General features: G+C 33.6%; 1 protein-coding gene across 1 annotated transcript in view; it reads left to right on the top strand.

Moving 5' to 3' along the window:
- The window catches only part of LOC143046550 (uncharacterized), a 237,860-nt gene that overhangs the window by 28,212 nt on the left and 195,845 nt on the right, over window positions 1–13,803 (top strand). The window contains exons 12-16 of the mRNA XM_076219708.1: window positions 886–1,051; window positions 2,046–2,240; window positions 4,662–4,835; window positions 6,202–6,390; window positions 6,983–7,165. Coding sequence (XP_076075823.1) covers window positions 886–1,051; window positions 2,046–2,240; window positions 4,662–4,835; window positions 6,202–6,390; window positions 6,983–7,165 — 907 coding nt within the window. The remainder of the gene's footprint in view (window positions 1–885; window positions 1,052–2,045; window positions 2,241–4,661; window positions 4,836–6,201; window positions 6,391–6,982; window positions 7,166–13,803) is intronic.

The following is a 13,803-nucleotide window of genomic DNA, read 5'->3' as shown; positions in this document are numbered from 1 at the left end:
ATTTAATGAATTCAGGCAGAAACTTTATGACCAAAAGACAGTATCCTGAGCAAAATTTTGGAATTCATAATCTTTTTTTAAACTCACATGGCCCTTTTTGAAGGGGGACATGTAAATAGTATAAGCATTAAGCAAGCAAAATGCTTCATGGCAAATTGTAAAGTTTGAAAAGGCCCTATATTGACAAATATTAAACAATACAAACAAGATTGGCAGCAAGCACAGAAATGATAAAAGAAACAAAGTACACATCTTAAAGTACCTGCAATTATATTAGAATTGTTTGAAGGCATAATTTTCAGTCTGGGTATTATAATTCTTCTGGCATCTGTGCATCTATAGTTAGTAGTGTAAGAATATGGATAATGTTCATAGTTGGTCCACATAGTTCTTTTGTTACTTTGAGCTATGAGTAAAAAAGGGTGAAAAACAACCGTGTTCAAGGGTAGATCAAGATTGCCAGGCTTTAAAGAAAACTGGAAAAAAGCCAAGATTTTTTTTGAGGTGCTCTCAGCTAGGAAAAGTTTGTGGACAAGTTCAGAAAAATCCTTGATAGTTAAAAATATTGGAAGTTTAATATCATATTCAATAACTAATCTTGTGCTCTTTGAAATACTTTGCAATGTTATTTATCAAGCTCAATTCTGATTTTCAACCACAATGCAAGTAAACAATATCCTTATTGACTACTGATAATCCAGGAAAAAGAGTAGCAACCATGGCTGGTCCAGACAAATGTCTTTAGTAATCTTTAAAGGCACTGATGCTTGAACTATGAAGAAGGGATATAATCTGAAAATTTCTAATATGGAAAAAAAACCAGCAGTTTTTTTATTTATTGAAGAGCTCTTTTAAAATGCCAGTATTTTTTAATGTATTTTTCAGATATATAATGACACAAATGAAATGTTGCATACCGGTAAAGGATTTACAGGAACTGATGATTTGACTAATAATTATGAGGTTAGATCAACTAATGGATATATCAAACTGGTATTTACTACAAACTATGTTCTGACAGATAAAGGATTTGAAGCTGAATTTTCTTTAGGTACAGTATACTATAGAAATTAACCAAAACTTGTTTCAATAGCTGTCAACTTTTACATCCTTCAGGCTCATTTATGCCTGTCAAACATAAACTAGATCATCAGGTTTTATGTATGTAAATATCGGAACTCCCATTGCAGGGACCTCTGACACAAAAGACTGAAAGGTGGTCCTTCATTCTTACAAGGTCCTATTTTAAAAACCTTTCAAAGAATTAACACACCTGTTAATTATGTCTTACTGTTTATAAATTGTATCTAACAGCCAAAGGAACTATTCATATTTTGCAGTGTAGGTAGCCTATGTAAGTCTGTTCTTGGTTTAATTAATGGTGTGATTACTATCTGATTGTGGTGAAAAAAACTATTTGTATAAAGCATAATATTTCAGAAAGTAAACAACCTTATGTTAGGAAGTTTCCATCTCTCAAAAATTTTAGTCACCTATTATCAGAAATAGTTTAACTATAACTTTAATTATAAAAAATAAGCATATATGCCTAACAGACTTCACCTGACTTTGACAATGCTTAAACTTTATAGATCATTTATCAAGGTTAAAGTTACATGATTAGGTTCATTTCTCAAGTACTAAAAGGAGTAAGTCAACTCTATATGCGATGTATGAAATGATTGTATGGAGTGCATGTCAGTCTGATATAACTTACCAGGGGCGGATCCAGCCATTTCAAAAAGGGGAAATTACCAAACCGGACAAAGGCGGAGGGTGTTGGGAGGGGTGTTCCAACTATATGTCCTCATTCAAATGCATTGATCTTCCAAACCCCTGGAACCCTCCCCCTGGATCCGCCAATGCTTACTACTGTCAGGAAGATTTCAACCTGAAAATAGAAGATCACGAACTGCTCACTTCATATATTTGTGTTATTTTTTGTACATACAGTGTCTATCAGTAGTTTCTATAGTAAAATGAAAGTGGGGGTCAAGTGTTAACTGTTCTATTTTATTTATATGTTTGTTTTTTCTTTGTTTTAGATTGTGCAGAATTAGCTGTATCCGAAGAAACACGTCACATCTCAACGTCAGGATATGAAACGAGCTTCATGAATACAATAGAAATGAGTTGTGATGATGGTTATTCATTTGTGAATGAAGGTCGTTCCAATGTCCATTTCATCAAATGTGAGAAAGGAGGAGAGTGGAATGAAACGAGGATTCCTAACTGCATGAGTAAGAAATTTAAGAATAATGAAACTAAGATCTGGTGGGTACAATGTTATTTAAAAGTAAAAACATTTCAAATTAAATACTTACAATCTGTAAGACTTGTTTTAGAATTTATTGGTAGATTTATTGAAAAACTCGATTGTTGAAAAATATGTGGATTTTATTTCAAATATCTGTAGTTATGTAAGTTATAGATTGTAAATTGATTAATATGTAGAGCAGTTGTTTGTGTTAGCTCATGGTATTGATTGTTTATTCCGTCTTTGAAGACCAGACCAACTGTCAATGACCATACTTGCCAACCTCTGACAATGGGAAATCATGTCATGACATGACATGACATGTCAAAAAGCGTGTGAAAACGCGTGACGTAGATGCAGACTTTTTAATATGAATGTGGTAATGTTCATAATTTCACATACAAATTTGTTAATATAAAAAAATAACATATATATTCTACTGTTAACTTTTATTGTATTTTAACAGTGGTCTGTTATGTTGCTTTTAAAAGGCACATATTTTAAACAACTGCCAGTTTCATGTTTAGTTACATTTATTTGATAACAGCACGCAATAGAAATGTAACATAGTCAAGTTCTGATCAGAATTCAGTGTCAATTTCTTTTTAATTGAAAATGCTCTCCCACAGTAGGAATTAATATTTGACTGAATTAGCTTAATCAAGATTTAAAAGAATGTCATAATGTTGTTTTTTTTGGCAATGTAAAATGTCTTCTATTATCTCTGCCACTGCTCCCATTGCTATTGACTGGTCAAAACTGGGTAGTCAATCAGAAGATAGCTGGTACTATGAGAGCTGATCCAACAGTTCTGTGATATTTTCTTCCCCATGGCCTGTAGAAATCTGTTGACTAGATTTGAAACTGAAATTGAAAAAGAAAAATGTTTTATAAATTTGATTTCCATTAAATACACATGTTAAATGCTTATTCAAATAGCTGCATTGTATTTCTCCTCTCACATATATTGTTTTTTATCATTGCAACATAGAATGTACTTGTCATTCGATTATTTAATCTCGAACTCCAAAAATATATAATTTATAAATCTTGAATCTTGGTACGTACACATCGTTTTGGCTCAACAATCGGTGCTTTAGACAACGGTACAGGCCCTGAAAGCGACCTCTTTCTGTGCACATTTCCCTTATAAAGTGAATTTGAAAAAAAAAGCCACAAAATCATTAAAACTAATCACAAACTTCTTACCTTTTACTGTTTGTCCATATATAGAAAAATAAACAATATGGCAGCCAAACAATTACTTCAAATTTTTATGCCCCACCTACGATAGTAGAGGGGCATTATGTTTTCTGGTCTGTGGCTCTTTTCGTCCGTCTGTGCTTCCGTTCGTCCGTCTGTCTGTGCCTCTGTTCAGATTAAAGTTTTTGGTCAAGGTAGTTTTCGATGAAGCTGAAGTCCAATCAACTTGAAACTTAGTACACTTGTTGCGTATGATATGATCTTTATAATTTTAAAGCCAAATTAGACTTTTGACCCCAATTTCACGGTCCACTGAACATAGAAAATGAAAGTGGGAGTTTCAGGTTAAAGTTTTTGGTCAAGGTAGTTTTCGATGAAGATGAAGTCCAATCAACTTGAAACTTAGTACACTTGTTGCTTATGATATGATCTTTTTAATTTTAAAGCCAAATTAGACTTTTGACCCCAATTTCACGGTCCACTGAACATAGAAAATGAAAGTGGGAGTTTCAGGTTAAAGTTTTTGGTCAAGGTAGTTTTTGATGAAGCTGAAGTCCAATCAACTTGAAACTTAGTACACTTGTTGCTTATGATATGATCTTTCTAATTTTAAGCCAAATTAGACTTTTGAGCCCAATTTCACGGTCCACTAAACATAGAAAATGAAAGTGGGAGTTTCAGGTTAGTTTTTGGTCAAGGTAGTTTTTGATAAAGTTGAAGTCCAATCAACTTGAAACTTAGTACATATGTTCCCTATAGTATAATCTTTCTAATTTTAATGCCAAATTAGATTATTACCCAATTTTACGGTCCATGGAACATGGTAAAGGATAGTGCGAGTGGGGCATCTGTGTACTTTGGACACATTCTTGTTTGGTATTTATCGCAAAAGAGGAAAAAACATGAGAATATCGATATCACAAACGACCAAAAAATGAAAAGAACGAAAAAGCGTGTAATTGCGTGTAAAGTGTTGAAAAGTGTGTACACACCATGTGACAAAATCCTTGCGTGTAAAACGTTGAAAAAGTGTGTATTACACGCAAATATCATGTCACTTGACATGTATGTCAATGACTTTAATGTGAATTTTTGTACTAACCCATTAAACAAGTGAAATATTGGTTCTAAAACACTGATGTCTATGTGTGCAAAACATTTATTTCTTCATATAAAGAATCATACTCAATATATATTGTAGTTACATATTGTCCAATCCCCCCACCAGTACATAACGGATACATTGTGGAGTCATCTGGTGTAAAAGTTGACAACAATGTTACATACAAATGTAATGATGGCTTTACTATGAACGGGGAACCAGTCATAAAATGTCTGCAAGACGGAAATTGGGAAGTTCCACCAAGATGTACAGGTAAATAACTTTCATCAATAACTTGGATAATGGTAAATGTATTATGGTACTTGTACTTAAACTTTATTTCAGAAATTGAATAAGGATTTTTGTTATGAAATCTGTAAAATTAAGCTGTATGTCAGTTACTGACATGAATAAATTAAGAAATCAATTACTTTTACTGGTATAATCTCCCTTTCAAATACAATTCATATTGAACATTACATTCAATTGTAAGCACTCTCACAACTTCATTTCTTGTCAGATTTTTATAAAGTTATTTCAACTTGGAAAAGTTTTACAACTTTGTCAATGTGCACTCATCAACAATTTTTACAGGAGTTATATGCGCTTCAGAAATATAAGTGATGTTAAAAATGATACTGTGTAAGCTATTTTATGCATACATTTTATGTAAAAATTTAGAAAAATATTTGAAATGGTGTACATTTGGACATTATATTTTTTTTCATATGCATAAAGCCAGGTGTGGAATGAATTGATACAGTATAGTCTTTCATTTATTGATATAGTGTCAAAGTTAATTATGTTGTTTTTCATCTTCCTCTTATGACATGAAGTGTTGCCTTTGAACATCTATCTTCAACCTTCATCCTGTCACATTTTCGTTTTTTGCTCAGCATATTTTAGTCACACAATATTAAGAAGAGGGTGGCAAAGGGGGATACTGAACACGGAAACACGTGAAAAAAAATCGCAAAAACGTAGCACTAAAACTAAAAATCAGGAAAAACGTAGCATGAGAAATAAAATCTTAAATATCAAGGAAAAAAGTACCAAAAGTTATTACTTAGAAATCATGTAGCCATTATTAATGGACATGAAGACCTTGCGGTTACCTTTTAGAGTCTGCTACTTGCATCTGATTTGAATTCATAGTTATTTGATAGACTTTATTAAAAAGCATACATATACAATAGAAAGTAGAATGGTAACAATAAACATCAATTTCTATTAGATTACACAAGTTTTAGAAGGTATTATAACACACTGACCTACGAATTAGTTCCAATTTACTTTTTAATCAAATGCAGAACAATGCAAGCACGAGAAATTAAGAGCACCAACACGAAACACAGATAATAAATAAGGGGAAACACGAAGCACGCACTTCGAACCAAACAGGAGAAAATGAGAAATAAAACACAAAAACACAAAAACACGTGAAATAAAAAGGCAGAAAACGCTGCAGGAAAATAACCCTTTACCCCCCCTCTAAGAAATAAAACTTGTAGACTTGAGTTTGAAATTGGAAAGCATGTCACTTACCATTCTAAAGTTAAACCCTTTTTTAACTTGGAAAAATGCAAAGCTTGAGTAAGGCCTTTGTGTCTCCAACCTCATTCTTCTTTTAATTTTAAAGCTGCTACATGTCCTGATCTCATAACTCCTGAAAATGGTGGCAAAGAAACACTGGTTGGAGATGGAGATGGGAGAGACTTTGCCTCTGTAGTCCAGTATGTTTGTGATCCTGGCTATGAGACGTATGGAAATGTAACAACATATTGTCAGACTGGTGGAAAGTGGTCACATGATCCTCCTACTTGTGAAAGTAAGTCCTCATTTATAGAGGTGATTGATCAATCCTTGTTAAAGAATAAACATAATTTCTAACGACAAATCATCACTTAATAGAATGAGAACAATAGAGAACAAGATCTGTAGATCTATCTTCTTGTTGTCCTCTGAATTTTATAATATGGTTATATGTCTTCATATGAGAAAAAAACAAATTTATAAAATAATAAAAGATCCAGAACAAATTGAGAGAAAGATTCTTAATAATAAAAAAAGATTTATAGAAAAAAATATTTGTTCATGCAAATGGGTATTGACAGATTCAAGACACCTAGATTTCTCAGTTTTTTCTTCAAATATCTGCTGAAGATAAGGTCTATAATATACACCAAAAGTTAATTGATTTTGCATACTCGCAAGTTCAATGCTGCAGACTAGCAAACTTTTTTTTCGGATTAGTAAGTATTTGCAAAATTTTTTAACACACAAAAGGAAAATGTACAAGTATTGGTCTTCAGACTAGTAGGTGGAAAAGATTTTGATGGGTACTGATGTTGATAATTTTACATCCCAAACCTATAAACCTTAACAAGTTTTAATATAATATCTTTATATTATTTTTTCAGAAATAAGTTGTCCAATGCCAAGATTTCAAAGGGGAAATCTGAACCCCAATGATACACTGAAATTTGAAGCTGAAACAACTTTGACTTGTGACTCTGGATTTGGTATTAATGGGACAGAGACAAAAACACAGGTTTTGACGTGTGAGAGTGATGGCAGACTTTCACCATATGTAGCATGTTTAGGTATGTAACTGACCTTTGTTAAATATTATCTAAATATTTAAAATGTTACTTAGTATTTTTATACCCCCTGCCTCAAAGGAGAAGATGTATAGTGATGCACATTTCTGTCCATCTGTCACTCTGTTGTCAAAAGTTTGCTTTCCACATGATCATTTTAAGTATTCACAGTTGTTTCTATAGGTTGGACATGTTCTTGATTCTATAAAGTAATAAATGAACTCTATTTGGTGAATAGAATCATTGTAAAGTGTACATAGATATAGGAAGATGTGGTATGAGTGCCAATGAGACAACTCTCCATCCAAGTAACAATTTAAAAAAGGAAACTATTATAGGTCAAGGCACATCCAACGCAGAGCATTGGCTCACACCAAACAGCAAGATATAATTACTGAATTAATTAGAAATTGATCTTATTTACATGGTTATTTTCATGCCTAGGTCAGTCTTGACAGTTAGGGCTATTCCATTTAAACATAGCTCATACCCACGGACGGCAAAGAAAAAAAATTCTATCCCTGGCTGTTGTCGGGAATAAATTGCTTCTATCCAGGTGTGTGTATTGATAAAAAATGCATCTCTACATGGATATTGTTAGCTTGAATGAAAATGCTTCTCTGGGGGGCTGTTTTATGAGTGGTGAGAGAATCATTTGTGTTTTTTTTTTGCGTTTGTTTGACAATTTCGGCCAAACCAAAACATGACATCTGAATCAGTTTACCGCTTTGAACCACGCAGGAATCCAGGTTTAGTTCAAAGCGCATTTGCGACCGGGATCAAAGTAGAAGTGAAAAAGGCAACCGGATACGGAAAAGAAACGAAAACAATCCGGATATCGTAAAAAATTTCGATTTTTTTTCAATAAAAATTTTACAGTCGGGAGGCTCTCAATCGGCTCAGTCAGGCTACCTCAAACAAACATTATTTTTTTTTAATTTTGGTCCTGCCAGGTACAGTGTACATAATATATTTGTCTATCTGTAGGTTTGGGATGATGTTTGGTTCATGTTCCTATAAATGAATCTGCCCCACATCTTCTCAATTTCTTTCTCTGACAATCCCAAACTTTTGGTCCTGAAATAGGGGAATTGGGTTTAAAAAGCTAATTTTCTAGGGGAAGTGCTGCCCAAATTTTTTTTAGGTTTGGACTTAGTTTTTTTTTTTTCGGGGGTATTTTTAAAGGGGGTAAACTAAAAGTTATTTCAGGGGGATTTTAAAAGGGTAAACTAAAAGTTATCTCAGGGAGATTTTTAAAGTGGGTTAATATAATCAATCTCTTTCTATTAAATTCCAAACTTGTGTCTGGTAACTGGAAATTGAGTTTTATATAACTTAAGCTTATTTCTAAGGGGTAGTGCTGCCCTTTTTTAGGGTTTGATTTAGCTTTTATAGCTTGCTGTATTATATTTCAGTTGCTGCATCAAGGATGCAGGAGCTCTATACTTTTCACTTCGTCTATCTGTCCGTCAACTATTTTTGTCAAGCTAAAAGTCAAAATTATATACAGTAGAAACATGAAATGTTATGTAATACACGGTTGTTAATAATATATAAAAAAAAAAAAAAAAAAAAAAAATACCTACCTACCATCCCTTAAAAATTTCAAGGGGGTGATTGGAAACACAACATTATTTTTTGTAGGCCTAAATTTCCTGCAACATTCCAAGATTTTTTATTTAACACAAATATACATAGCAATCTCTCTGATTTTCAAGGTCAAAGTTCAATTTACACATTCACAGCTGCTTCAGTTTTATATGATTGTGAACTGTGCAAGCAGAAATTTTAAGATGCATAACTTTAAGATCTCTTTAATATTGAAAGACTGCCTTAATACTGATTAAAAGTTCAAGTTATGAATATTTATTATCAAACCGCAGTGTGCTTGCCAGGGGTGGACCAGGATCTCTTTTAACAAATGTGTGCTCCCACCCCTCCACTATTTTTTTTCTTTTTTAGCCCATTTTCCCTATTTTTAGGCCTAGCCTTCCATTGCCCCCAACATCAAATCATTGATCCATCTCTGATTGCAACTAGGGGTATGTGATTTTAACAAACAACTCAATTAAATCCAATCATGATGTGCAAACAGTTGCATAAATTCATTGAACAAGTGATAACAAAAATATACAGGTATACATGGAGTATTTGAACAGAATACTTTGTATTGCCTTACAAAAAAAATGACAAAATTATTTTACAAAATGTAGTTTAAGATATCAGCAATATTCTGTCGTTAGAATTGAAAATAATTTATGTTTTGCTTCTTCCCATAAATTGGATCTTGAAACTTTTTCCTTTCCTCTGAAAATAATAATAATATAGTGAACTTGTACCCTTGACTTTCACACGATTCGGACAGTGTATTATGCCATTCCACATCCCAGAAACATAGGTACATACAGTATATATAACAAAACAACAACACGATATACCCAGCAAAAGGTTTCTGACAGTGATTGTTGTAATAAAACCTTTCTCATCTCAAAATTAAATTAATTTTGATACCCTCCAATTTTGCCTTTACAAAAATAAATTAAGAATTTTAAATTTGCCTCTGTTGGTGGTAGTAAATTATAAAGAAAAAAATTGCTTCTGTAGGAGGTGTCTGCATTTTAAAAATAACCCATTTCTATTGGTGGTGGTGGAACAGAAAAAAACACTTCTCTACCATTGCCGAACTTGAAAAATATCACTTCTATGGGGGGTACCTTGAATTTTCAGGTGCCTTCCTTGGGGTTGAGCTATGTTTAAATGGAATAGCCCTTACTGTGAATTATAAGTCAATTTCTTTTGTTTATAATAATAAATAAATGTTTATATATGCATCTTTTTGGCAGAGATCCTTGTTCTTGGTTCATCTTGTTAAATGTTGGTCAATTTATTATGCAGTTAAGCTGCATTATGCGAGCACCCTAGGTTTGTGTTCTACCCAATAAATCCTGAAATACTTGCCATTGTTATTATCTAGCCTGTTACTATGTTATATATAACTAATTGAACACTTTTTTAATACTTTTTATTCTGGATTACAAAAAAAATGACCAGAAAAACCTTAAATGATCGTCGATTTATCCAAAAGTTTTAAAGTTACACATAGGAAGTAGTGCTTATTAAGAATCCTTGTGTAGTTCATTATGACTTGTGCTTTTAGCTAAGATGTCAAAGAACAATTGTATGAAATATTTAATCGCCGAAAATCTCTTAAGACAAGTAGTTTAGATTTCCCAAATGACAAAAGTCGTAGGAATATTGTTTGTCATCAATACGTAGTACAACTACGTCAGTAGTTGTACTACAAAATGTACGTATATAATAAGTTCAACTGTTCATGCTGTTGGCGGCAATTTCAAATTAGAAAAAGAAATTTTCGTAGCTTTTCAATTTGGAGGCAGGTGTGCAAATTAGCGGTGGTCCGAGGTCCGCGACCTTCCACTTTTGCAAGCGGAATTTCGACTAGGATAGTTGGTTTCTAGCTACGCCCGACGTAGTCACCTTACATTTGAAAGAAAATAAGAAATTACTTTGCAAACCTTTTCACCATGTTCACCAAAGTCCCCAATTAAACGAGCTAAAAACTTATTTTTATCATTATTATTCATGACGGCGATGTTCATTTTGTTCAACCGCTAGCTTTATACAGAAAATCGCCGACAAATATTGTATAAATTCGAGTAAAATCGTATCTGATTGACAAAAACAACATTGTAAACACATAACAATGGCGGCCGTGAAGACAAAATTTTACAAAATCGGATCCGATTCCGGAAGCGGATAAGGGTAATTCCGGGTTTGGCGATCATTTACAAAATAAATCCAAGCAGGTGAAAAAATACATCTATGCATGGTAAATGAATATAAACACTATTATTGTACACCGAAAGATATATGTACAAGAAAGAAAAAGCAGAAAAATATTTTATTCAGAAACTCAAAATTACTTTTTGACAAATTTTAATTTAAAAATCCAATACAACGTGACAGCTGGGAACAGTATATCTAACAATATACATGTTCATGGTCACAGTCTAAATTTTCTTTATAAATGATAAATGATGATAATGCATGTGAGATGCTTTTAAAGTGTAAACATATTACTGCAATTTTGAGGGGTTATTTGTTTTTCTCAATTTTGAAGGGTCAGTTAAAGTAGCTGAAAGTTTCATTCTTTATTTTCACAAATAATGCAACTATATTATATATACCTTAATGTAAGTAAATCATATGGTATATAGGTGGCATTCTTTCGGCCACTTTACCCCCTCCTGTTTGATAACTTGGAAACGGTCGAGCTCCCCACCCCTAAACCATATGAGGGACAGATCCAGGATTTTAGGTTAGGAGGGGCGCAAACTTAAATTTTCGCCGAGCAGAGCGAGGGTAAAAAAAAATTGAGATAAAATTATCGGAATATTCTTTATTAAGCTGAGAACAACCCATACTTTGCAAATTTAAGGGGGGTGCAAGCCCGCAACCCTCCCCCGTCTGAATCCGCCCCTGCATATATTCAAGTATAGGACAATATGATAAATAAAAAATGAAATATAGGGGGAGTCCCTGGAGTTACCCTACCCCCTACTGTTTGAGAACTTGGAAACGGTCGAGATCCACAACCCTTAACCATATATATTCATGTTTGTGACAATATGAAAAATCAAATGAAATATAGGAAGAGTCGCTAGGGGTCACCCACCCCTCCTGTTTTAGAATTTAAAAATGGTCGAGATCCCCATCCCTAAACCATATATATTCATGTATGGGACAATATAACAAATCAGATGAAAGATAGGGGGAGTCCCTGAGGTCACTGTTCACCCAGCAGTCCCTCCTGTTTGAGAACTTGGAAATGGTCAAGATCCTTACCCCTAAACCATATATACTCATGTATGGGACAATATAACAAATTAAATGAAATATAGGGAAATCCCTGTGGTCATCCCAACCCTCCTGTTTGAGAACTTGGAAACGGTCGAGATCCCCACACCAAAACAATATATATTCATGTATGGATCAATATAACTAATTAAATGAAATATAGGGGGAGTCCCTTGGGTCACCCTACCCCTCCTGTTTGAGAACTTGGAAACCAATGAGATCCCCACCCCTAAACCATATAAATTCATGTATGGGACAATATAACAAATAAAATGAAATGTAGGGGAAGTCCCTAGGGTCACCCACCCCCAGTGGCGGATCCAGAAAATTTCATAAGTGGGGCCCACTGACTGACCTAAGAGGGGCCCGCTCCAGTCACGCTTCAGTGATTCCCTATATAAGCAACCAAATTTTTTCCCAAAAAGGGGGGGGGGGGGCGGGCCCCCTGCCCCCTAAATCCTCTGCCTACCCCTACCTGTTTGAGAACTTGAAAACCGTTGAGATCCCCACCCCTAAATTATATATATTCATATGTATGGGACAAAATAACAAATCATTTACATTTACTATGGGCAAGTCAGTCAGACCTCACCTTTGATCCCTGTTGTAGTGAACATTTGTCTGATTCGTGTCTCATAACTTTTGTACTATAGAACACAAACTCAGTTTTCTTTCCAGGGAAACCAGTCCATTCATACTATTACATGTTCATACTAAGTCAAATTGAACTTCTAGCAGTCAAATAAAACTAAGGTTAACTACCAAGTAGAACAACTGCAATCATTGGGAACTTGTACCACTGCAGACTCACCATAAAAAATATACATTGATATATGCATTGCTTTTGAAACCTTGATAACATATAAATTATTTGCCTTAATAAATAAATCATTAGATAAACATGAATGTACTATATATGAATGTTTAATGTTGAGGCAACATTGCAACAGTTTTCATAATTACGGTTGCCTTGGTTTTTGGTTAACTGCCTTCAGCGCTTACAGCGCTTTGATTTTTCAAGTTGGACCTCCATGGCAAAGTAAAATCTACAAAAAAGTTATATGACGAAAATTGTCAATTGACCCCTTAGAGAAATAATTACCGTTTGAAGACAATTTTACACAATTTGTTCATCATGTTTCCTAACATTAAGAAATGTTCTCGTTTGAAACTGTTGTGGCTAATACTTCTATAGTTTAAATGAATTTTCCTCAATGAGTATAGTTTATGAATTTTATTCACTTTTTGATCCATCAACAAACTTGGTTGCCATGTCAAAAAATAGAACATATATCAATTTGATAAATAAAAGAAAATCCCAGAAATGAATCTGGAACTATCCATACTTTAAGGTGGTATGGGAGTCTAAAATAAAAATGATAGAATTTGTTCATACTTTGCCAAAACGTAGTATCTACTGATATAATTTGAAAAATATAATAAAAATGATAGGTCACCACGCATTTTCTCAAGCTACAGGACGTGACAAAATGACACATTTTGTATGGTTAATACAGGAAAAAACACCATTTTGGGATTAAAAACTAAACAAAATGATAGAATTGTTAAATACTTAAGGAAAAGATAGCTTTCAGACACTGCTTTAAGAATATCAAAAGAAAAGATAGGGTCACCGGAGGTTTTTTCCTGCTAAAATACAAAATAGGAAAATTTCATGTAGAATCCTTTCGAAAATGCACTGTTTTAGAGTTACCTCCCTTAATTTAGTTTTTAGCTCACCTGGCCCAAAGGGCCAAGTGAGC

The sequence above is a fragment of the Mytilus galloprovincialis genome, chromosome 9, assembly GCF_965363235.1.
Source record: "Mytilus galloprovincialis chromosome 9, xbMytGall1.hap1.1, whole genome shotgun sequence".
Taxonomy (NCBI): domain Eukaryota; kingdom Metazoa; phylum Mollusca; class Bivalvia; order Mytilida; family Mytilidae; genus Mytilus; species Mytilus galloprovincialis.
This window is presented reverse-complemented; position numbering and strand designations above follow the sequence as displayed.